Below are 25,596 nucleotides of genomic sequence, written 5' to 3'. Positions count from 1 at the left end.
AAGTGTAGGACACACTTCCGGTTCTGCGGGAGGAGTGGCTGAGTGTGTTTGGGCTGTGTGTGTGTGTGTGTGTGTGTGTGTGTGTGTGTGTGTGTGTGTGTGTGTGTGTGTTTGTGTGTGTGTTCTGGTCAGTCAGGAAGGAAGCTGCCTCCCATTTTTATTTCCACCAGAAGGGTCCGTCCTCTGCACTTAGCTGAGCTGAGCATTTTTACTTCTTCAAATTAAAGAAAGAAAACATAAATTAATCGGGTGGATGATAGTAGATAACGGTGGAAACACAGTGCCCCCATTTATAAGGGTGGAGAAAAATGTAAACATCGAGCTCCGAAGCAAAATTATGTATCCTCATTTTCACCTATATCCCTGATGCATCTTCAATTTTTAAATCATCTAAATAGACTGGAGGAGAGAAATCCTAGTTGTAATATTTTTTTTTTTTACTTTATAAAGATATATATATATATATATATATATATATATGTATATCATATTGAAAGTCCTGTGCCACTGCCTCCAGGCCTGCTTGAGTATATTAGAGTGCATTACATTTAATACAAAATAAAAGCTAATTAAGCACTGATGTGTATTTATGGTGTGTGTGTGTGTGTGTGTGTGTGTGTGTGTGTGTGTGTGTGTGTGTGTGTGTGTGTGTGTGTGTGTGTGTGTGTGTGTGTGTAGGGGCCACAGAATCCTCATTTCTGGAGATTCCCGCTCTCACCTGTACCTGTGTTGTGGCCGCTCTATTCTGGCTTTTGCTGACGCTCTTCATACGCAAACTGAGACAGGTGAGATAAACAAGACAACGTTGTTTAAATAAATAACTCATGAATGCATGCTTTTTGTTAACATGACTTCTCAGATGTTGGAGTTTCTCATAAGCACCTGAGAGATTCTACAAAACAACAGTTTTGCTATTTTACTCGTGTGGGTGTCCTGTTCTTTCTCCAAAGCCCAGTAACGCTAACACCAAACCCAAGTACCTGTCCATCATTCTGAACAGTGGAGAGGGGCCAATAGAGGAGCAGTGTGAGCGACTGAAATACGACCCCAACCAATGGGAGTTCCCTCGGGAGCGGCTCAAATTAGGTAACAAAATGCAGAAATGGATATTTTTTAACACAAGTGATTTGTGATTTGAAGGATTTTGTGGATGAAATACTAACGATGGGAGACGGCGAAGGGACTTTAGATCACATTACGGATAAAAAAGACTTTCTCAGAGGTCTTATCAGAATATTATTGGGAGTGACTCTCATTCCATTAATCAGACTTTGTGCCGGTGTTGTCTGTGGTGAGCTTATCAACAGCAGGGGGTGGGGCGTACACTGTGTAGACTGGAGGTAATCAGCCCACTAGGGTGGGATTCAGTTAGATGGACTGTTGATGGGGTCTTCTCTTATCAGCATCTAGTAATTAATAAAATAGCCCAATTAGACACAAACACACAACTCCCTTTCCCCCTGTTAGCCTCACTCCCATTCTCTCTCTCTCTCTCTCTCTCTCTCTCTCTCTCACAGGGAAACCTCTGGGCCGTGGCGCCTTCGGTAAGGTGATGCAGGCAGCTGCTTTTGGTATCGACGACGCCTCCAGCTGCAGGACTGTGGCTGTTAAGATGCTCAAAGGTACAACATTGGCTCCCTGGTATTCTGACCAAATGAAATCACAAGTGCTCTGCGAGAACATTTATTCCACTCGTGTCTGCCTCTTGTCCACCAGAGGGAGCGACAGCCAGCGAACACAAAGCTCTGATGACTGAACTGAAGATCCTCAACCACATTGGACATCATCTGAATGTCGTCAACCTACTGGGAGCCTGCACCAAACTGGGAGGTGTGTTCTTAACATGCTTATGTAGATAGTATATACTGTGTATATACAGGACTGTCTCAGAAAATTAGAATATTGTGATAAAGTTCTTTATTTTCTGTAATGCAATTAAAAAAACAAAAATGTCATGCATTCTGGATTCATTACAAATGAACTGAAATATTGCAAGCCTTTTATTCTTTTAATATTGCTGATTATAGCTTAAGAAAACTCAAATATCCTATCTCTAAATATTAGAATATCATGAAAAAGTATACTAGTAGGGTATTAAACAAATCACTTGAATTGTCTAATTAACTCGAAACACCTGGAAACACATTTTCAAATGTTTGATTTTGTTTTGCTGTTATAAATCTTTTTTTTTACTTGGTCTGAGGAAATATTCGAATTTTATGAGATAGGATTTTAGAGTTTTCATAATCAGCAATATTAAAAGAATAAAAGGCTTGCAATATTTCAGTTGATTTGTAATGAATCCAGAATGCATGACATTTTTGTTTTTTTAATTGCATTACAGAAAATAAAGAACTTTATCACAATATTCTAATTTTCTGAGACAGTCCTGTATAGGTGTACTATAAGCTATGAGTATTTATGTGTGTGTTTGTAACCTCACACTAACTATAATATATGTGTTTGTGTGCATGCGTGCGTGTGTGTGCATGTGTGTGTGTTTTCTGTGTGTGGGTGTTTTCCATGTGTGCAGGGCCACTGATGGTCATCGTGGAATACTGTCGCTACGGAAATATTTCTGTCTTCCTGAAGGGAAAGAGAGACGTGTTTGTGCACAAGACGGTGAGTCCACCACGCATGTGAAGATGTCGTGATAAACTTTTTTTTTTTTTAAACAGGACCTCCATGACGTGCAGACACAGTTCACACATGGCTGTGTGCCACACACTTCTCCTCGCAGTTAAGAAAAGAAGCAGCGACGTCGCCCCTTATTGCTGCTCTCACTTCTGCAATCGGTTTGAGGCTCAAATTCGTTATCAGTTCCCGAGCAGAGCGCCTACTTCCTTCATTTCTTCACAGGTTTAGACATAACTACAAACTGCAGCCCTGAAGGTCATTTTCACAGAGCTAAACATGTCGATGAAATTCTTTCAACAAAGTAACCAAAACCATAACAAGTGTCAGAAGACACATAATGACAATTTCTTTTTTTCATACAATAATTAAAAAACATCTCACTGATTTCTCTCCATCTCAGCCAACCAGGGGGGAGGATGGAGGGCCCGGTCATGTCGCCAGCATGTCTGAGTTTGATGAGAAAGACAAGAGAGAAAATCGCCTCAGTAAGCCATGAGCATAAGGAACGTTTTTTTTTTGTGCATAATCAAATTGCTTTAATATTACCCTGTGGCCCCTCTCTTTCTTCCTCCAGATTCCAAATCTGCCTCCAACTCTCCCTTATTCCTGGAGGATCTCATCTCCTTCAGCTTCCAGGTGGCGCGAGGAATGGAGTTTCTGGCCTCGCGAAAGGTTTGATACTTGGTGTGTGTGTGTGTGTGTGTGTGTGTGTGTGTGTGTGTGTGTGTGTGTGTGTGTGTGTGTGTGTCTGTGTGTGTGTGTGTGTATACAGGTACACTTGTGTATTTCATGTGCGTAATTATTTGTGTTCTTCTTGCATCAGTGTATTCACCGAGACCTGGCAGCCAGGAACATTTTGCTTTCTGACAATAAAGTGGTCAAGATCTGTGACTTCGGCCTGGCCAGAGACATCTACAAAGACCCCGACTACGTCCGCAAGGGAGACGTGAGTACACATGAGCAGCCTGGTCCCAAAATGCACCGCCTGAAAGTATTTCACGAACAACTGTTCAACAAATTGACTGATGACATTCTGAGAAACCTCACCACTGAAAGCAAAAGTTTGGAGGTCAATGCAAAAAAAGAAAAAATAATAATAATTTTTCATATTTTAGGCAATTTTTTTAAATAAGTCGCAATTTTTTTCTGTGTACATTTCCAAATTAAACTGCTTTTGTGGCCACTTTCCTAAACAATACTCACTAAAGGAAAAAATGCTTTTTTGTTCTTCTTTTTTGTTCTTTTGGTAAATAACATACTTATGGGTTATTCATGGTTAAAACAACTATACGTAATGTTATTAAAAGGCCATAACTGAAACATTAAAGCACAACGCAAGTTTGAATACAACTTGGAGGAGTATGCATCCTATAACTGCTGTTCCCAAAATTAACTTCTATTTCGGAAACATTAAGCAACAGACATGATGTAAAATTTTTCCTCCAAAGGATCTGTGGCCAACGGCTTTTTAACCAGCCAAACTTGAAATGTTTCCCCACCAGTGGTCTTTGCTAACTCTGCTCTGATTGGCTGACAGGCCCGCCTCCCTCTGAAGTGGATGTCTCCAGAGTCCATCTTCGACAAGGTGTTCACCCCGCAGAGTGACGTGTGGTCCTACGGCATTCTGCTGTGGGAGATCTTCTCCTTGGGTAAGGGCCCTCTCACCACAGTTTTGTTCACAGTTGGTGGACAAAATAACAGAAACACATTGCAATACAAAAGCCCTGCAACACATGCTATGATCTGATATCTTATGATCTTCCATTTTGGATGGATGTGTTCACATATTGATGTATTGACAAGTGTGTGTGTGTGTGTGTGTGTGTGTGTGTGTGTGTGTGTGTGTGTGTGTGTGTGTGTGTGTGTGTGTGTGTGTGTGTGTGTGTGTGTGTGTGCCTGTGTGTACAACAGGAGCCTCTCCATACCCTGGTCTATACATAGATGAAGAGTTCTGCCACAGGCTGAAGGGGGGAACAAGGATGCGAGCGCCTGAATACAGCACACCTGAGATGTGTGTCGATACGTTACCTATAATCATAAGGGGAGGAGTGTACATTAAACACGACACCTGTATGATTGTGTGTGCAGTTACAGCACGATGCTGGCATGCTGGGAGGCCAGTCCCTCGGATCGACCCACCTTCACTAACCTGGTGGAGACCCTGGGAGACCTGCTGCAGGAGAGGGTTCAGCAGGTCAGACTTCTGATGAATGTTTCTACTTCAGGCTCATGATTTCGTTCTTGTCTAACACAATGTTTCTTAACATATGTATACGCTATACTCAAAGCTGTGTTCCCTCTCTTTAACAGGATGGTAAGGATTATATTCCTCTCGGAGCTTTCAGAACTGGAGACACTGGTCGGAGTGAGACCTTCAAAGAAAATGTGCTTTCAGTCACAAACCTGAGGTAAACAATATATACATTATGACATTTAATATGCAGCATATATCTGGGTCAGTGCACCTTGACTTAAGATGGCGAAGTGTTGTCGTCAAATAAATACAAGAAAGGGGAGAAACTGACAGGTGCTGATGTGAACGTGTTAAATAGCTGTGTGAGAAAACAGAAACAGGTTGAGAAAGTAAAGACATTTCCAAATGTCTATGTTTTGAATCTGAATCCAATCTCCAGTTACATGAGGGGCATGGCCACACTTCAGACGTTTGAGGAACTCCCCTACAATGAGCCGGACGGCCCCGATGTAAGAAAACACCTTCACTTCTGATCGCAAAAATGTTACCTATACTTTGTCGGAATTTATTATTTTCAAGGAAAACAGAATAGACAACGAAAAGATGAAAAAAGATAAACACAGAAAGCCCAATAAGCTACATGTTTGCATCCTCTCTGCTTTAGGATGAGCAGAGTGACAGCGGCATGGTCCTACCATCCGAGGAAATGAAGCGCCTGACGTGGAATAACGGCCCCAAGGGCAGGAAACTCAGCAGGTGACCTTCACAGTGTGGACGTTTATTTGTAGAGGCAAAATAAGACTTTTTTTTTAAAAAGGGTGTCTGTGGGCTTAAAAGGTATTACATGGTGACAGGTCAATTCGGCGAAAAAAAGAAATTAATATTCCGGGGTATTATATTTTGCAAAACTAAACTGTGACTTTCTTTGACATACTAAACTATGAAATTATAGTGGCCTACTGAACGATGACAGTTTAATTATCAAGTAATTAGTCAATGTTTAATGTTAATTCAGCTGCAGTTGAGCCCTTTAAATAAAGCATTGTCTGCACATATCTAACTTTGGATAACTCTTCTATTAATAACATTTAATTGACAGAAATTATCTTTTTTATGACATTTTAATGGTATAATATGGTGATATTTTATGGCATACCATGCTACAACATGTTTACTTCCAATAATGTGCCCTTTTAATGAATTTTTTTAAGACATTTTAGGTCATACTATATTAGGACATTTTAAATAACATTCCATAAAATTATTTTCTTGGCATTTCAAAATAATTACAGACAGTGTCATGCATTATAAACAAGGTTCTGACTCTAATTCTGTATATTTGTAGGTTCTTTGCCTTCACTAAGCGCCGAGACCCACAGGTGCCTTTCCTGTGCAGTGACATCACAGGTCTCTGGGACAACAAGCCCTCCATCTTGCCGTGTGATTGGGAGTCTGACGAGGGCGGCTCTCCTCCTCCGGACTACAACTCTGCTTTTCTCTACCCGTCCCTGTAGCTTCTGCTCTCGGACAACTTTACACAGGTTATACATCGTCCTGCTCACGAGCTTTAGTCAACGACAACTTATTCTGCTCTTCTAATTTGCTGTTAGCATCCTCTACCTCAGTGTATCTGCATGCATTCATCTGTCCTCCTTTTACTCATTCAACCAAACTAAAAAGAATATTTCTCCAGGTGTAAAACATCCCTTTGCTGTTCTTAAGTTCCTGAAACCTGATGATGTTGTACAACAAAGCCTCTACAGTATTACCAAGTAATATCTGCATTACCACACGTAACCTTCCCAGAGTAGCTAAGCATTACCTGGTCGTACTCATGTAGTTATGCAGAATGTATTGACTGACCTATCCAAGCTTCTTGTGTTGGTACCTCATGTGCTGAGCTTTGTTAAGAGGAACACTGCTGTATACGATTATGGTTCCTCCTACACAGCTATTATATGCTGGATAAAAGTTATTACCTATTGAGTTATAGTATTTGACCGTATGTACCTATTTGTTTTTAATTTAATGTTGCAATCATTTCATTGATGAGTCTGTATCTTACTGTGAATGTTAAAATACACTCAGTTGCCAGCTTCCTTTCATGAAGTTTTTAAGTTTTACTGAAACTAATTTAGAAAAGTGCCGAATCGTCTAGCGCAAGTTTCAGTGGAGATGGACGAAATATGTAAAACACCGAACTACAAAATACAGTCTGCAAAATCCACATAGTAACATTATTTGTTTAAAAAGGTCATAACAAAAAAATTATTCTATGGGCCACTATATTAGACCAAATACTAAATAAACTGGAAAGTGTATCTTTACCTCTATATTAAAGTTTTGTGAGATATGAAATCAAGTCAAATCATCGCGAGTTGACAAAAACATATACCGTCTTCTTACTGTATTGTTATTGACGAAAAACACTCAATACATGAGCAATGGTCCAGATAGTTTTTTTTCAAGCAAAAATACCAAATATTCCCAAGTTCCAGCTTCTCAACTGAGAAGTTGCCGCTACAGTAACTTATTTATAGGTTTTGGAATGTTTGACAGCCAAAAATTAGACAATTGAAGAAATACTTTCTCCTTTTTTGAAATAGACCATATGAATGCAGATGTATCATTAACCAAAATATACATTTTAGTTGGAGCCCCACAAAACATCAAATCAAGTGTTACATCCACTATACATACATTTGTATTGTATTTGTTACTTAGCAGGTATGCACCCTGACACCTGGTGTTCTCATGCAATCTGTGCCAAATCATCACTTGACTGCATTTACATGGTTTTCATATCTTAGAGTTTAAGATGATAAAGCCATCGCAATATGTGCCATGTGAGCAATGACTACATTTACACACGTTCTGGCATAAGGTGCAGTCTTGGTAAACTGTATTCCATTTGCTGGTATCTTCAGTTTTAAAAGACGATCAATCATTGAAGAGCAAAATTATAACACATTTAGCTAAATCCACCCCATGTGTTGACAATAGTGTTGTTTTTACGTTTTTATACTGTACATTTTAAAATATTTTATGTACCCACTAGCAAAACAGACACACATATCAGTTTGGTATTCTTTATTAAAATACTGTACACACAAATATTGCAAAATTTGAGACAAGGGGCATAAAACATACTAAGATGGTGATTGTAGGCGTTGGTGTGGGGGAGAAGAAGGTCATCACTAATATCAACCGGAGTGTGTGTGTGTGTGTGTTATGATGTGGAAGATAGTGATATGAGAACTGACATTGTGTGGACCGAGCTGGGGGGCAGGTGTGCTTCTGTTTCGAGGGTTTTCTAAAGCACCACATTCACCAAATGTTTGTCTGTCTGTTCATTTCCCGACAGCAGAGGAAGTCGGACATGATCCAACACAGCCAGCCCTCTGCAGGTGTGTTACCCCAAAGTACAGATCATCCACTTCCATGAAGACATTGGTCTCGCTTATGCCTTCAACCTTGATTTGTCTCTTATATGACACTGCGCTTAATACACGAGACCCGTTTGAGGCTTTTGCTTGTGCGCACTCGACAAAAGCTACTGAGAAGTAGAATAAGGCAGAGGAATCGAAAACAGTAATTATACAGAGCTGTATCTCTTTATCATAGTGAAGCAGGTTTGCACCAATTTTATACATTTAAGTTGATTCAAAGAGATTCAAATCATCACTGGAATATGAACCGTACTTAAGGGCAACATGATATCCCTCACACCATGATCTCCACAGTGCCACTAACTTCCTAAAACCTGCACTTGAAGACGTCCCACCCACCTCACTGTAGATCCTCTATCTGACTGGACAAGGGGTGACCAATGACAGCCAAACACATTCAATCATTGGGCCCCTCCAGCTGTTGGTCATCCTGAGGAAATCAAAGCCACACAAGTGAGTGCAGCAGCCTGCGCCACCGTTTGTTTCGTCTCCACCATGTTTGTATTTCATGATCCTTAAAAGTCAAATAAAACATATCTGTTGTTGCCCTGCTGTCGCCTTTGTCCTCCTTCCCATTTCCCTAAACCCTTACTGGAATTGGTCCACAGAATAATAAAGTTCAATCGAGGCAAAAATAAATTGCCCTCCCAGTTCCCAACATGCATTCCTGCACAGAGAGAAAACACAGCTCGAAGTTTTTTCCAAGAGTCACTTTTTTTTACTCAAATGTAGAGTGGCCCCGACCCCCTGTTGGGAAGAGGAGATTGCGATAAAAAGCAGAAAGAAGGAGTGTAAGAGGGGGACAGGAAGGGGACTTTGGGGGCAGGACGACGGGTGGGGGACAAAATAAGGACATTCCACAAAGAGGCAGCTGTGGCTCCGCCTCAACAGAAGCCCCACCCACGGGCCAAACCAAGTGCGAGACAGCCGAAACAAAATGACCCCTCCTTGCGCAGTTCATGTCACGAAAGCGTCCGTGAACCAAAAAGGTGGTTTCTGCGTATGTAACAAACACTTGATAAACAGCATCAGGAGAAAACACTCCCGTCTCAGTGCCAACAAAAAAACATTTTACCCCCAAAATTATGAAACCCAGTCCATGGTACCACATGCCTGATGTTCTGCAAATTCCTGAACTAAAATGTCAAAAATCCATAGATTTTTCCAGTTTTCGAAACCCTTCTCACGCACCCAAGTGGTTTGTCCTTTCTGAGGGGGAAACAACCACCAAGGCAAAGGTGGGCCGACCCATTTCATGAAACGGGTGCCGTCCCGGTCGAATGAGAGCCTCGAGTGGTGCGTCCCGTCTCCGAGTGCGTCAAGAATGAAGGGGTGTGGTCTCTGGCGGGTGGATAGAAGTAAATAGAAAGCTGGATTTCATTGCATCGTTGTTCTTTTGTTTTTCCTGCTCTGGTATTTATGTTTCTGTGTGACTCTAGCTCTCTGTACACCCTGTAGGCCACTCACACATATTGATAACAATAATGAAAAATTAAAATCTTAGTGCATCCTCTTCAGAAAAAATAAACCCCAAATGTAGAAACAAACAATAAAAGCCAGAAAAAAGTTCAAAACCTCACGGGTTTTTTTTCTTGTTTGTTCCCCAAATCTAAAAAAATGTCATCGTATTCGTTCGTCACAGGTTCCGTTTTTGTCCGTTTGTGTTTTTTGTCCTGTTTATTTTTACGATTTTTCAACTGCGGGGGTTTAGGAAAACTAAAAAAAATACACTTTAGAAAAAGCCTTCCTGGTGGACATAGTCAGTGTATGTGACTGAGGTTCACGAAGCCCTGCCCCGCTGCCTTCGCCATGCTGATGTCATCTCCATGAGACTGGTCCTCCGCTGCAGTGCAATAGTGTGCTCCAGGGACAGGCAGTCCCATCCCGGGCCCGAAGAGGGCGCTACAGAGAGCCGGAGGCTGCGCCGTGCAGCTCCTGGAAGGTACTGTCGAAGCAACGCTTCAGGTCCGAGTAGGTCACGACCAGGACGCTCTTCTCATCCCGCGACACCAGGCTGATCTTCTCAGGAACGCCAGCGTCCAGCTGTGGCAACGCAGGAGGACAGTCAGAAACACTCATATTTTGTAAGAAACGGTAAGTAAAAAATGTTTGCGGATTTTAAGTAACGCTGCAACCCGTAGTTGATGAACCGATCAGTGAATTAGGCAAAACAATCAATCTACAACTATTTTTGAGAGGTTTGAGCAAATCACGGGAAGATCTCTTTTCAAAAGGAGACAGTAAACTCACTTTTTCAACGATAAAAGTTAAGACGGTGGTCATATTTGAGATTATTTAAAAAATGTATCATTACAAAAAATTATTATGATTAAAAAACAACAAAAGAACAGAAGAAAGCCCACTGACTTTGTTGAGGCAGGAGACGATGTGGCTCAGGTCGATCCAGGGCGTCCCAGCTTCTGTTACCTGGTGGAACAGGTGATCCCGGAAAAGCTTCAACAGGTAGCGATCGCCCGTCTCTGACCACGTCGGGTCTTTCTGAAACCTGAGACCGACAACACCAGGTCACAGAGTAGGAACACAAACACAAAAGCAGGTAGAGTTTGATATAAGTGTTACTTACTCTGGCCGCTCGTTGATGGTGCCCAGTTTGGCCAACAGGCGGAAGAGACGGCCATTTTGCACCTCCTGCAAATAAAGGAATTGATATTCACGATCTTATTTCAATAGATTTTTGGAAATGTATGCCTTAATGGGACAGTTGGTAGGAGAACATCGGCAGGAACGGAATATCTTTTAAAAACACACATTGCATGTGCTGTAACCGCCTACCAGGGTTTAAGGAGTTTTAAATATTTACAGAAAAATGGAGTCCGCATATCTCAACTAAGTCTTTGAGCCGTTGCACAGAGCAGATACTGGTGGCATTGAATGAGGGTGAATCACAGACGTAATGCTAGAGCTGGTTCAGTGGGCAGAGTGGGTCCTCCTTTAATCACACGGTTGCCCGTTTGATGGCCAGCTCCTCAAAGTGAGGACCAGCATGTCAAAGTGTCCTTGAGCGAGGAACTGAACACCAACTACTCCTAAAATGCTTAAAGTCTTTTAAAAGCCGAGGTCAAATATATAATATGTACCTGAACATATGTGACGATTGAATTTAAGTAACACACTTGAAATCTGGGTCCACGTGAGGAATATATTCTGCAGCCGTAGCCAGTCACATTCAGTTGAGCTTTTAGCACATTTGGGATTTTTTTTAAGAGTCGCTCAAAATAACACTATTAACATCATAATGTTGATGTGCGTCCTGGGGCTGGCCTGCGAGACCTCCAGTTAGAGGTGTAGCGACTAGGGATGGGAACCGATTGTTTGGGATCGTCAGCCAAATTCTTTAATGGTTCTGCTAACGGTCCTCTGTGGCGTTGCGCATGCGCGAACTTTTTTAGTTTCTTCAGACGGCAGCAAACATGGCAACGAAGCGCTCTAAAGTTTGGCTCTATTTCAGACGACAAAATGACAACTACGCCACTTGTAACGTGTGTAAAAAGTCTATTTCGTCGAAGGGAGGAAATACAACAAATATGAAGAAGCATTTGAACACAGCGTGGAATTAAATGACAGGAGTGTCATGTGTTCGATGCAGCAGCTCAGCTAACGTTGCTTCATCTATTTCTGTCCAAGGTAAACTCCTCAGAAGTGATCACAACCACTCACTGTGTGAAGCAATGTGCCTTTATTGTGTGGAGTCGATCAAGTTATCTTCTGTCCCTTCGTTTGAAGCATACATTTGAGCTCCGGCATTGATCTCCCATTATTGATCACTTCACGTTTGGATTGAAAGTCCAGTTTTGAGAAATGTTTGATCGTAACGGTGTTAATTATCGGAGGGCGTGTGTTATCAGCAAACGTTCGCGTTATCGTATTAACCCATTATTAAACTGAGCATATCGATTTTTAATCCATTATTAAGTTTAGCATATAGCTACGCTAGCTTAGCTATAGAATCTTCCATTTTCAGCCCCCTACATTGAGGCAGAGGTCGTGTTTGCCTCCCCTCTTAATGTGGCTTTATGTCAGCTCAGCAAATTCAGCGATTTTGTTAGTGCCATTTGTTTCATTGTGTAAACCAGCTTTCACTATATAAATAATCTGCATTGCCATCCAATTTAGCTGATGACGTTCAGAGTCAGACCGGTTCAGAGGCTGGTAGTCTGTCTGGGTCACATATCTTTGTGTTCATCCTCCACCCCATCTGAGAGAGTGTTCTCCACGGCTGGAGACACAATAAGTCCTGAGAGATCGCGTATCCTCCCGGAGAAAGCAGACATGCTTATTTTTCTGCACAAGAATTATTGATGATCCATACAATTAGGGCTGCAACTAACGATTATTTTGATAATCGATTAATCGGTTGATTATTTTATCGATTAAAAAAACAAAAACACTTTAATTTTCAACCCTTTATTCAAAACAGGGTCCGTACGGTCATGGAAAACCTGGAAAAGTCATGGAATTATTAAATGGCTATGAGCAGGCCTAGAAAAGTAATTGAAAAAAATAAAATCCCAAAATATTTGGAAAAGTAATGCAAATTTGTTTTATTCAAATGTTAATTTACACGGTATATATACGGTACGCTTTAGAATTCTCATTGTTATTTTAAATACTACATCTTCTCACTTTGTCACACATAGAAAGTTTTCACAAAATGTTTAATCATGGAAATTTGGTTTAGTCATGGAAAGGTCCTGGAGATCCACTGGTCAGCATGTGGATGAACCTGTTCACTGGTCACCATGGTGATGAACCCGTCACAAACAGACTGACAGCTTTCCTCTCCTGAGCAGTGGTCCCCATGTGGCCCCGCCCCCTGAACAATACCAGAGACGCGTTACGATTTATTATTTTTTTCACCTGGCCCGCTGCCGTTGAGATTGCAGTGAGACGCGAAAAAAATGTGAAGTGGTGCTCTTCTTCGCAATAAAACATCTTTGATGGGACGTGTCGAGTCTCGGCCAATCAGCGTTCAGATGTCCACAGCGTTTGGGAAGTTAAGTTAGCTTGAATGTTAGCCCGCTACATCTGCTGCTGTCACGCTGCACGGTGTAGCGATACTAACAAAGTACCCGTACGTTAAAAACGATGTGATTTAGCATATTTTTAGCATCGATACTTCATTAAAAGAGCGATCAGAGCGCACGCGCTGCTCCGCTCCGTTAAATGTCTGCACGCGCAGCGCGGCGTCGTGGCTTATCTCCGTGGAAAAATATTTTCCGCTATCCGCCACGGAATAAATAACCACGTTTTCTACGTTATACTATTGTGGAAATGCCACACGTCGTGACATGTAGCACCCTGGTGTCTGGGGTCATAACGTCACCCGGAGGCGCACTTAGCTCCGTGAATGTCTCCGACTACGTGAAGGACTTCCGCATCCAGCGCCACGTGAGCAGCAGCAGCCAATTAGATTCATCAACAGAGGAGCAGCTCAGCGCTGATTGGCTCTCACAACGCAGCGTTCCGTCTCTCGCTCCGCTCTTGTTTCTCCTGCGCCGCTCTGCGCTCAACTCAACTTTGTTTATACTCGGTGACTTATTGAGCGCCGTAATAATCGCGCGACACAACGAATCCATAATGAAATTCGTTGCCAACTATTTTAATAATCGATTTGTTGTTGCAGCCCTACATACAATTGATGGTTTCACACTTGGTATTTGCCACTGCTAGTTTCATTTTTGGCAGCTCAGTTCATATACCCTTTAAAAAAAAGGAAGGAGCACTGTAATTTCTAGGAACATGTTTAAATTAAACAGAATACATTTTATTTAAGTTATGTAAGTTTTATTTTAAGTTCAAGAGGAATATGTATAAATGTTTTTGGTCATTTAATTTTTTTTTTTATGTGTATGTATACATACTGTATATGGTGTGTGCAGCATTATAGAAAATTATATAAAAGAAAATTAATGTAAATAAACCCGTTTGTGCTCTTTTTTTCACCCCTTGCCCAATAAGAATCGATAAAAGAATCGATAAGGCATCGGAATCATTAAAATCTTATCAATTCTCATCCCTAGTAGCGACTCAAATTCATCCAGCACAAACCCCACCGCTGGGAGCTGCTGCAGCTAACCAGTAACTGAAGGTCCATTTCCCGAAGCCGCCGCCCTCCTGGCGAAATCCTAATTTGGTGGCGGGCAGGACGAATTTAACTAAATCCTCTTTGGATGTAATCCAATAAACAAACTATCAAAATGCACACGGACCCTGAACCTTCAACATGATTGACACGCCCTTGGTGCAGACTCGTGCTCCAGTGACTCGCATCACCTCTTGAGGTGGAAGTGTTATTGCGAGACAGAAGGGCCGGCGGTAGCTGGTTAACATGCTAATTTCAGTAGATATCTCTGCAACACAATACATGGATGTCTTTGATATAACGTCAACTCTAACCTCGTCTCATTCTGTTAACGTTAGTTACATTTTAGAATATAGCCAGAGTAAATGTCTGGCTTTATCTTACACGTTGTGCCACTTCGACGTTAATGAATGAACAAACCTTTCTAATTGTAATAAAGGGAAGAAACATTTGTTACGTACATGACAATTCCTCCTTATAATGAACCTCTTTAAAATAACAACACTACTTATCCCTGAAGGGAACTATGTCTGAAGCTGAAACCTTGGTTGCTAGACTTTCTTTCAATACATGGTGCTGGACCCTCGCAAGTTCCACAAGACACTTCCTCCTTACTAAAAGTCAACAAGAAGAAACTGCATTTTCTTCTAAATGCATCTGGTTTCTACTGATTATAAATTCAAAGAAATCCAAGACAGCAATCACCAGTTCCAACATCAATGACGAATGTAAAAATGGTGCTACCACAGATGATTAGTGGCTGTTTTTGACAGCACATCAGATTGTTGTCAACAGGGTGTCGCTCACCTTTTACCTCTGCAGATAAAAGTTACTCCTGCCTCTCCTTTCTCTTTCTCCTCTCTGCCTGTCTCACTCTGTCAAATCTTTTTTTGGCTGTTGGGCAAAGTGAAAATTATTGAAAACCAATTAACTGATCATGTAACAGTTGCTCTCGACGTATTGTATGGAAACTAGTTTAACAACATTGGATTTCTCAGAGAAATGTGAGATCACCTTGCTTTTTTAGAACAGTGTCTGCATCCTTAGTGCCTTCCACATTGCCAACAACACTTTGAGTTTGGTGCATTGCAAAACAATTACAGATTTTTTATTGAGGATATTAAATACACAGAAAATATTTTTGTATAAAACAGCAACTCTGCTAACTTGAAATTACTTGGATCTTAATCTATTTCATGTTTTTATATTTCAGAGTAGGGGTTCATAATGAGTCCAGGTATTACAATATGCACAAAGATTATTATTTTAAGTCAAAAAGTAGTGTAGTTGATGGTTACATTAGTGGCCTATGGTCAAAAACACGAGTTAAAGTTTCTGCTCATCAATCTGATCTCTTCTTAAGAGACATGGAGACCAGACTTGTTTGAAAAGTATGCAGATTCTAGTTTGTTTTGTCCGTTTCTACCTGCTGGGTTGGTCACGACAGCTTGGCAGCTGTCTGCGGACATCAGACCGATATCAAGAAACACAAACAGCAGGAATAGATTAGTGTGCCGACTCTCCTGCTCGATCTGAGCTGTGAATGATTATTTAAATTGAGTGTCAGTGCTCTATTTACTTGAAGCATCATGGATTAGCTGTATTTGTTTAATGTACATAACTATAACAACTTTGCATGCTGTGCAGCTTTTATTATTCTTGTTCAAATCTAAATGTTTGAAAAAGTAAAAAGTGAAAAAAGTACAATCTGATATATAATTGAACCAAAAAATGTAAACAATAGCAGTCAGCAACTTGACTACAATGGTGTCGCAATACACAACAATTGGGTCAGCCACAACACATTTCTGAAACCCGGCTCATGGTACAGACCAGTTATCCTCAGGACTGATAAGAGATCTTCTTGGTCTTCGTGCGAATGTTCGGATAAAAAAAAATTGCGGAAAGTGTTTTGAGTTTGAAATGTTTTTTGGCAAATAAAACCACAGCTACTATTCTATGTGTGCAGACACATTATGCAGAGATGGTCGGATAAAGCAGAAACGCTTACACTCTCCCCGTCAGCACAGATATCAGCAGGTCACAGGCAGGTTTAGCCAGAAAACTCTATTTTTTAAGTCCACTTTATTACTGCAGACTTGTATTGGCTTGTTCAAATCATCAGTTGTTCTCTGAACTTTTGAAGCCGACATCTTGAGAGGACATCTAATTAAAGCAGAAACAGACATATTTTGCAGTTAGGAGGTAAAAACACCGTTACAAATATGGAAATTGTTTGGTGGATGTGCACAAAGTCATGGTGCTAAGAGGAAGTTGGGGATTGAACGAGAAGACAAGGCGAGGGTCGGTTGTTTCACATATTCACACGAACAAAGTGAGATTAAATTCAAGCCGAGACTGTAAAGCCTACAATATACCATACAACTTCCTGTGTGCACACAACTTCCCCTTTAGCTCACTAAACCAATGGCCTATTTCCGGCCACCAGCCAAGAATATCCCCCCGACAAGAACACAACTAAATCATGCCTACTTTCTGCTGCAGGCCTGGCGAGGCACAAACTCTCCGATTATGTTTTTTTTAACCAAAATGCAGCGCCCTTCGCATACCTTGGCCAGATCCTCCTCAATGACATCGTTCCTCATCTGCGACGCATCCAGTTGCGTGTAGAATCGAGCTCCAATCATCGGCATAATGTCATTGACGCTGCGCAGGCGAGATTGTTCAGTCAGCAGATACCTGCATGTACACAAAAACATCGAGTTTCAGGTGAGTTGGAAAGGGAGGATACCAGCTCTTCCACGAGTGTGTGAGGAAAAATATTTATGGGACAACACTTTTGATGCCAAAACTCAAGTCACAGCCTTTTTATGGGGATTCAAATGCTGCTCGACTCATGCAGAAAAGGCGATAATGTAAACACTTAAAACTTGACAGGTCATATATTTTTATTCGTCAGTTTCAGACTCATTTTAATTGGCCGACTATAGACTAAGTTTGAGACCTTAAATCCTTTCAAAAATATATGTTGACCGCAAAGGTTACTGGCTAACCAGATTGGTCTGATAGGCTAGTCTGTACACCTTGCATTTACAGGACTGTCTCAGAAAATTAGGATATTGTGATAAAGTTCTTTATTTTCTGTAATGCAATTAAAAAAACAAAAATGTCATGCATTCTGGATTCATTACAAATCAACTGAAATATTGCAAGCCTTTTATTCTTTTAATATTGCTGATTATGGCTTACAGCTTAAGAAAACTCAAATATCCTATTTCTAAATATTAGAATATCATGAAAAAGTATACTAGTAGGGTATTAAACAAATCACTTGAATTGTCTAATTAACTCGAAACACCTGGAAACACATTTTCAAATGTTTGATTTTGTTTTGCTGTTATAAATCTTTTTTTTTTACTTGGTCTGAGGAAATATTCAAATTTTATGAGATAGGATTTTAGAGTTTTCTTAAGCTGTAAGCCATAATCAGCAATATTAAAAGAATAAAAGGCTTGCAATATTTCATTTGATTTGTAATGAATCCAGAATGCATGACATTTGTTTTTTTAATTGCATTACAGAAAATAAAGAACTTTATCACAATATTCTAATTTTCTGAGACAGTCCTGTACATAGATGGTATATCTGAATGCTGTAAGTACTTATAAAGTGTCTCTAAATATATTGAATAATATATTGTTTTTTATCCTGAGCCAGTGTTTCTGAAACCGTGTTCTGATTCGATGTTGAGGGTTTAGGATAACGCATGCTGCACCCCTCTCTTACTTACAGAATGAGGTTCTTGAGGTCTGAAGAGTAGTTGATAGACACCAGCTCCATGGCCTTCTGCAGGTTCTCCCTTTGAATACCAGCCAATGAGTTACATGCCAAGGCCAGCACCACCTTGCCCAGCGACACCAGGTCTGCTTGCTGCAAAACAAAAGCACACATCCCAGAAATGCACATGTGAATGATAATATTCCCATTTTGAAAAAAGTGCTTACCTAGACATTCTTAAATCTAATTGATGAGATACAACTCTCACACTTAGCACTTCTTTTATGTATATTCATGTGTAATTGACTACAAATGACATAAAAATACCTGGTACTGTGGCATTAGGGCAAGATGATTGGTCTGACTGTTGTCAAAAGTTAAGACATCAAACACCCCAACACAGTTCAATCGTAACCTGCAGAGACAAGAGACCATTATCATCAATAGTTTATGTGCATTTGTGAGAGTATTGAGTGTGCACAACCTCATGGATGTGAAACCGAACTAAAAATACTCTTCCGCTATTATAGTATTTACAGTGAACATTGAAAATGAACATTAAAACGTGGGCTCTTCCGTACAGCACTATTGATGGCTATAAAGAGACAGGCTCTAGTCAGCCATATTCATCTCCCCTTGCTGAATGGAGAGGCATTTATGTATGTGTACCTTGTCTTGCCAGTGATAAGAATCTTGCTGGGGTCCATGACGCGGCAGGCCAGGCCGGCAGTGTGGATGGTGCGCAGGGCCGAGCTGAGCTGGACAATGTAAGCCCAGATCAGAGACTCAGGGAGCAAACCTGCATGCTGCCGTGGTGGGGGAGGCTCATGTTGTCCTGCACAGAGACGCGCTTTATCACACATATGCAGCCTGCAAGTCTCCACATTAATCATAAAGTAAACCTCAAACTGTCAACTTCCTTGGCTTTCTTATCTTCAGGATAAACTGTCACTCGCAGTTCTAACGTCAGTAAGAGACGTCATTTAACCTAACTTTCCGAACAAAAATCACAACTAACCTAATCTGCTGATTACTCTCTAGATTCTATAACATAAAAAAACACTTGTATGTTAGAAAGAAGGGGAAAAATACCCATGACGTCAAATGACGTCTTCAAATTGCTTACAGTCCAGAAACCCAAAGATATTTAGTTCACAATGATATCGAACTGAAATCGTCAAAGGCAAATACGGATCTCAGGGCTGTTTGACATTATTGCTAAAGAAAATTCTACGATGATCAAAATAATTGCCCTTTCATTTCGTGAAAGTTGAAGTTGAGAAAATTCAGCTTACTGTTCCCAGAAATCCTGTTTACCTTCAGTTCAGAACTGTGTCTTCCCTTTAATATTCTGTAACTGACCACAACCGTACACTACAATTCATACATTATCGGTTATCAGTGTTTCGATACATACTAGACAAAGGCCAGGCTTGAAATGGTTTTGCTTCCTCTGTCTGCATTCTTGTAGACCTGACAGCACCTGCCCTTGGATCAGTTTCAGCCACAGTTTCCTTTAGGTCCCCACGAATCAATCGCACAGACACACACATGCTAACTGTCAAACTAGGAAACTGTACAAACTCCAAACACCTGAATCTTCTTTAAAGCCTCAATACATCCACAGGAGTAGTTTAAGGCCTCTAAGCTTCATAGGAAATGTGTCTTTATTTACAGTAATCTGAGACATTTTGTGTATACCACTAAACCATCAAACACATGGCTGTGAACACAACTGCCGGCCCAGCAACCCTTAAAACAAACCTCATTAACAAACTCAAAATGTTTGTAGCAGAAGTGTGAAGATGGGCTTCTGACGTGATGCTGGCTCCTTTTCATTTTGAAGTTGGAAGGGTGGGAAGACCAACTCACCCCACTTTCTCTTGGTAAAGTAGGAATCTGCTGCTGGGTCATTGAAGTGTCTGCTGAACATGGTTTCTGCACCCGCATGGAAGTCATAGGAGAACACCAACGCTAGAAAAAACAGAGACATATAAGAAATATTTAGTCGAACAGCTACACATAGTTTAAACAATCTAAATAATGCCACTTTGCACCTTTCTACAGATTCACGATTGCTGATCAAAACGAGACCGTTTTAATATTTTGGTTAATTTCCATTCATGCTGCTCAGAGTAATCCTAGTGACCGTCTCGTCTGCCAACAGCACAGGCTATCAGCCAGCCAATTGGGTACTTCATCAGTAGTACTGACTTTTGAGGGCAAAGAAAGCAACGCTTTGGTGACATATATTCATTCAATAGAGTCTGAACCCAAGAATGCAGTAACAACGAGACCGATCCACTGTATCATTTAGAATTTTTGGGAGGCAATGGCATAATATTGTTGATGCGTGTATGTCTGGATTATGTCAAACATTACTATATCCAGAAGACACAAAACAAACAAAAAAGTTCTGTACATACAAATGGTTCTACACACACTCACAGTGGTCTCCAAAGGCCTTCGTGGTGAAGACCTCCCTCAGTGTTACGGCATTTGAGTGCTGAATTTTCTTCCACATGTCCACCAGCATCATACACTTGGTGTTAACAAGGCGGAAACCTGTAGACATTTAAAAAGATACACAGTACACAAAGAGGCAATTAAAATATAGATATATATTACACTATCTCTGTGCCACCTTTGAATGGCAAACACAACACATGCATTTCATGTTTATTTTAATGTACGAGAGGAATCATCACACGTGTCCTGCACTGATCATCATAATTAAATGTACAAATAAGAGCTCTAATGAAATTATTTTTTTTGTTCAACATTAAGGCATTATTTTCTGTCGAGCGGAAATAAATTATAGATTCTTCCCCAATAGCATTGTTTTCTCCTGCAGCTCGTTTGTCTTTAGTTACTAAATATAAACATGACATAGACCATTACATATTGTGTGACATATGTGTTGTGCTACTTTGGAAGAACATTTCACATCAACATATGTATTACCGTGTATCCTCCTCAGGCAGTAAGGCAGGTCATCCTTGCTGTTGACAGCCTTGTAGCAGGAGGTGATGTAGCTGAAGTTGCTGGTCTTCTGCATGCGGTTTGGTGGGGGCACGGCCTCAAGCGGGAACAGGCTGTGGTAGCTGTCCACCTCAGAAGGTACATCTGCCAAAGACAGACATAGTTTCATCAGAAAAAAATAACACAAAATCAAAAACAGATCCAACAACTTGAGGTACACTCTAGGTCACAGCCAATATGAACAGTTATTTGTTTTAACCAATTCTAAACCGGCACTAGATTATACATTTAAAATATGATTTGATTTCACACATTATTTATTTTTTAATCACAATTTTTTAGCAAAAACATATTTTAGCACCCTTACACACTCCGATGAGGAAATCAACTCCACACACGTTTAAGTAAGCAATGGAGGTTTGGTTACTTGCAAGCCAACAATAGCATAACAATTGTGTTGATCAAAACAAAGCACACTTTTTGTAAACTGCAAAAAAATATTTTTTTAAAGGAAATTAATGAATCAATAAGAACCCTTTGTTGTGAAAGAGAAGACCCTGTACCTGAGTTCTCTGAGTGGTCAATCTGGGCCATGGTTATCAGATGTCTGTTTATCAACTCCTGGAACACAAATAAGAGTGCATCACATCACACATCACCTCTACAGATGATGACATGGGAGATATTTAGTGAACAAGGAGATGGGTGAGTGGGAAATACCTGTCGAAGTTCATCCGCCATGAAGAAGGACGGGGCATTAGCTTTTGGCTGCATGTAAGCCACATGGGGCGCAGTGGGGGGATAGATATGGTATGTAGGAAACACCTGCGATGAAACCAAAAAACACAGCTTCCTATTTATTGAGAAATGAAAATCAGTGAGATCAGACAAGTAATTTTCCCTTTAATGAATTGATAAGAAGGAAACAAAATGTAATTTGAAGCCAAATCCATCATGTTATCCCCAATGAGTGTAGATTTGAAGTATGTACCGCGTCTGCACACAAAAAAGACAGCAGCTCACAGACTTAAGTGTTGGTTCATGTGCAGGAATTTAAAGGTCAAAGCTCTTGCTTCTCAAAAGAAGCTCAGATTAGATAATGGTTTAAATGCAGACAGATTTGAATGCAGTGTCCTGGTTTACAATCCATTTCTACAAATGTCATGATGTCACGCTGCATCTTTGTGTTTGGTTATGAATTCAAAAGTTAGTTGATTATGTTCCCAGCTTTAGTATTTATTAACTAAAATACAGAGTAGCACACCATGTGCAGTACATACCATCCCAGCCATTGGTGCCGGGGTGTTGTCCGTGTAGAAGTAGGTGGTTCCCCCTACAGTTTCTTTCTGGATCATATGAGGACCTGGGTCAGCTGCAGTTGTTGGCACCATGAAGTTGGCAGGGTTTGGTGTGTGACTGCGCCGACGTGGAGCAGGTGAGGTGTGCGGTGTAATTTTTGGGGAGTGAAGGGGGGAAGATCCCGCAGAAAGAGACATGCCTAAAATTGGAGACAGCGATAGTCTGCTTTTGTTTCAACAGTAGTACATGTTGTGCTGCACACAAGAGAAAGTTCACAAACTTGCTGAACTATAAAATTCAGAGCCAAAGATGGAAAACAAAACCATGTAGAAAGTAAAGCAAAGCAGATAGATATAATGGGGTGGTTTCTCTGTCGTTGATTCTGCAAAAAACCCTCACCAGGAGCCAGGGCAGCAGCTGTGGAGCTGCTGAGGCCAGGATGTGGGAAGAGAGGCGGGGGGAAGGCCTGGACAGGGGACTGAACCATAGCGGGCATACGTGGAGCTCCCTTAGGGACGAACTCACTTGCTGCCGGGTTAGGAGTCTAGTGCCACAAAAAAAACAGGCAAAAGTTTACATTAAATCTACCACTCCTGTTGGAGGCAATAAAGACAGGGGTGGAAATCAAACGTATCCAAGTTAAGTCTCAACTACATACTCGTAAAAAAGAACAGTACATCATATTGAAAGCACTTCACTGATTTGGATACAGTGCTTGTGTGCTCACCTTTCTCCTTTGGGAAATACTAAGAGCACCAAAATCACTGAACAGTGAGGATGTCGGAGAGTTCACTGGTTCTGCGAAGATCAAAAAGTGTAAGCGTTGAGCAGTGGCCGCTTCAATATACAATGGATGAGCATTGCTCCGCTGAGCAGAGTCTTACCATGAGTGTTGTGGCTGAAGTTCTTGGCACCATCGTTGAGGCTGGGAGAGCTGCTGCTGGTAGTCATTCGCTAAAGAGAACAGAAGCGTTACAGAAGACATTCCAACGTGCATGAATGTTTGTCATTAAGTTAGCAGCAAAAATCATTGTGTTATGATCAAAAGTGTAAACTAATGTAGTGCCTCAGTTTACATGAGGACCTACGAAAGCATGTTCACACCGACTTGAATCTTCAGCTTCCCTCTTTTACCTGCATCATTGAGTATTTAGTCTCTGCTGGGCTTCCAAACCCATTGACCCCAATAAAGCTGCTGCTGAAGTAAGAGTTGGTTAGATTGGCATCACTCAGAGTTGCACCCTCCATCCCTGGGACTGTGGATGACAGAAGCCAAAGTTGAGCAAAAGCTAATAAGAGCGAGAGATATAATGATGTTTAACAAAACTCATTAAGATTAATAATGCATGCCAGTACTACTGCATGCTTGCTAATCCACAAACAGCTAATTTAAAAGCATGCAAAAGCATTTCAGTGTGAGCCACAATGCAAGTCTCCCACAGAGCAACATCCACGAGTATCATTTAATAAACTTTCCCAACATCGACGTTACTGGTTTCATTGGCTCCAGGTTAAAGATGACGTGATTAACTTTTGAGTCGCATGTGGATTATAGTTGGTTTGTTTACGTCATGAAGCCACCACAACACAATGCTAAATCAATGAGCGGCTAACGTGGCTAGGCTAACGTTAGCAAACAGTAAACTAAAACTGCATTTAACAAGTAATACTACACTTGACTGAAAATATTTAACTGGGCTTTAAGAAATGGCGCTCGTACTACAACGCACAACTCACACTAAACGGCAAAGCCATGCGCATGAAAGTTAATTGAAGCGTTCAGTTTGAAGCTAGTTTTGCGCCACTAGCTGGCTGTAGACTTGTTCCCTCACAGCTGTCATAGAAACAAACAAGCAGGCCTCCGCCTCCTCCTCCGAGCTGCAGCAGCATGGCTCACATGTTGTCACAACACATAACGTACCACTTTACCACCAGAAAGCAACGATAACGTTATCCACGAGGCCACCAACGAGCACAAGGCGTGCTGGCTGCACCCTGGAGGCGGTGGTCATGTTTGGCAGGTAAAATGTAACCCACGTTGTTTTGGGGTGACGAGGCCTCGAATGAATCCTCGGGCTAGATTTTAACAAAGCCCACCAAGGCCCAAAAGTAAAGTCATTGTCAATCCCCCCGTGTGAGGCCCTGTGGTTGTTACTCACTCGTTAACAGCTGCCCCTCTAGAGATGCGCCTGCGGGGCCCATTGTTTCACTTTTCTTGGACACACCGGTGCCCGCGCTGCCCGGACAGGCCGCTACCGAGCCGCCGAGGGAATACACCGTTGGGGTCCCGCCACCACCTCCGGCCATTGACAACGGTACGGGGCTCCCGCCACCGTGCAGCGGCAAGCTCGACATGGACGGATCTTCGTGCAAGAACTGGCACTCTTCTCCATAAAAACAAGTTTTGTCTTTCGCGTAATATCGGCAAAACTTCACCTTGACATTGGGTATTCCGGCACCCCCAAGCGGAGCAGCTGAGGCTGGGAGTCCACTGTTCATGGCACCGCTGCTGCCGCCACCTCTGCTGCCGGAAGACACTCAAACATAGAGATGCAGATAGCTCGCGAGCCAGCCGGCTAGCCTGCAAACAGTGTCCCCTTAAAAAGAGCGGATTAATATCACTTCAGCTGGTGGAGAAGACTCAAACCCCTGCAGTACATTATACGGCTAAGATGCATTTGGGTTTGAGAAAATATCTTTGCATGCGTGGGATCCTGGTCGTCGTTGTTGTCGCTATCCATGCAGCTGCCTTCTTCGTAAAGTAGCCTGTTGTTGTTTTTCTGCTTGCAGCCAGGCTGCTACAGACTTGATAGCGTGGCTTTGCATTGTGGGTACAGCCTTTGGCAGAGTTTACCTTCTACAAATTGAATTTGCCGCACAGTAAGATTGTAATATTGTAATAGTGTCTATGCAGATGATGAGGTAACGTCTTTCAGCATCAATGCGTCTTGGTGTCTTATTTTCAGCCGTCAAATTAGTTAATTATTGACATATTAATAGATATTAAATTGTAGCAACTGACTGGTTTTATATAATGTTATATTTGCTTCATCGAAGAAAACAGATGAATGAGAAAACAACATCAGGACAAACTTAAATAGGCTATGCACAAAACAATAATATGCAGTATAGTCTTTATTGTAATTCTTTTAAGACAAAATCTATCAAATATTTGATAGGTGAAATTATAACCG

At 41.3% G+C, this 25,596-nt stretch overlaps 2 protein-coding genes across 5 annotated transcripts in view; one reads left to right on the top strand and one right to left on the bottom strand.

Moving 5' to 3' along the window:
- flt1 (fms related receptor tyrosine kinase 1) overlaps positions 1-6,930 on the top strand; it is a 33,267-nt gene extending 26,337 nt beyond the window's left edge. Inside the window, exons 16-30 of the mRNA XM_056433468.1 lie at positions 679-785; positions 951-1,086; positions 1,518-1,622; positions 1,717-1,830; positions 2,534-2,622; positions 3,038-3,122; positions 3,212-3,309; positions 3,461-3,583; positions 4,175-4,286; positions 4,549-4,648; positions 4,726-4,831; positions 4,948-5,045; positions 5,271-5,340; positions 5,496-5,587; positions 6,177-6,930. Coding sequence (XP_056289443.1) covers positions 679-785; positions 951-1,086; positions 1,518-1,622; positions 1,717-1,830; positions 2,534-2,622; positions 3,038-3,122; positions 3,212-3,309; positions 3,461-3,583; positions 4,175-4,286; positions 4,549-4,648; positions 4,726-4,831; positions 4,948-5,045; positions 5,271-5,340; positions 5,496-5,587; positions 6,177-6,345 — 1,604 coding nt within the window. The 3' untranslated portion in view covers positions 6,346-6,930. The remainder of the gene's footprint in view (positions 1-678; positions 786-950; positions 1,087-1,517; positions 1,623-1,716; positions 1,831-2,533; positions 2,623-3,037; positions 3,123-3,211; positions 3,310-3,460; positions 3,584-4,174; positions 4,287-4,548; positions 4,649-4,725; positions 4,832-4,947; positions 5,046-5,270; positions 5,341-5,495; positions 5,588-6,176) is intronic.
- A 976-nt stretch (positions 6,931-7,906) lies between these two features.
- On the bottom strand, positions 7,907-25,357 carry pan3 (poly(A) specific ribonuclease subunit PAN3). 4 transcript variants are annotated; one of them, XM_056433469.1, is made up of 18 exons: positions 24,562-25,355; positions 23,537-23,658; positions 23,287-23,356; positions 23,130-23,200; positions 22,802-22,946; positions 22,384-22,601; positions 21,824-21,928; positions 21,667-21,724; positions 21,086-21,247; positions 20,570-20,686; positions 19,994-20,095; positions 18,791-18,956; positions 18,449-18,536; positions 18,135-18,274; positions 16,954-17,083; positions 10,865-10,929; positions 10,648-10,786; positions 7,907-10,323 (listed from the first exon to the last, which is right to left on the bottom strand). In XM_056433469.1, the coding sequence occupies exons 1-18, from the start codon at positions 24,899-24,901 to the stop codon at positions 10,183-10,185; spliced, it is 2,379 nt and encodes a 792-aa protein (XP_056289444.1). In that variant the 5' UTR covers positions 24,902-25,355; the 3' UTR covers positions 7,907-10,182. The 4 variants fall into 4 exon arrangements, with proteins under 4 accessions (XP_056289444.1, XP_056289446.1, XP_056289447.1 ...); XM_056433471.1 differs by having other exon boundaries at positions 24,839-25,354; XM_056433472.1 differs by lacking the exon at positions 24,562-25,355 and adding an exon at positions 24,324-24,555.
- Positions 25,358-25,596: the final 239 nt, after the last annotated feature.

The sequence above is a fragment of the Pseudoliparis swirei genome, chromosome 16, assembly GCF_029220125.1.
Source record: "Pseudoliparis swirei isolate HS2019 ecotype Mariana Trench chromosome 16, NWPU_hadal_v1, whole genome shotgun sequence".
In the NCBI taxonomy this organism is placed as follows: domain Eukaryota; kingdom Metazoa; phylum Chordata; class Actinopteri; order Perciformes; family Liparidae; genus Pseudoliparis; species Pseudoliparis swirei.
Note: the sequence above shows the minus strand (reverse complement) of the source record. Positions and strands in the feature narration are given on the sequence as shown.

What these genes read in the sequence shown, in the direction of transcription:
- pan3 (XM_056433469.1), bottom strand. Translation starts at nt 24,901, where the DNA reads ATGAACAGTGGACTCCCAGCCTCAGCTGCTCCGCTTGGGGGTGCCGGA. An exon ending in AGAGGGGCAGCTGTTAACGA is followed by an intron (nt 23,659 to 24,561) that starts GTGAGTAACAAC and finishes TGTCATCCACAG; the next exon opens with TCCCAGGGATGGAGGGTGCA. An exon ending in TGGCGGATGAACTTCGACAG is followed by an intron (nt 21,725 to 21,823) that starts GTATTTCCCACT and finishes TTTGTGTTCCAG; the next exon opens with GAGTTGATAAACAGACATCT.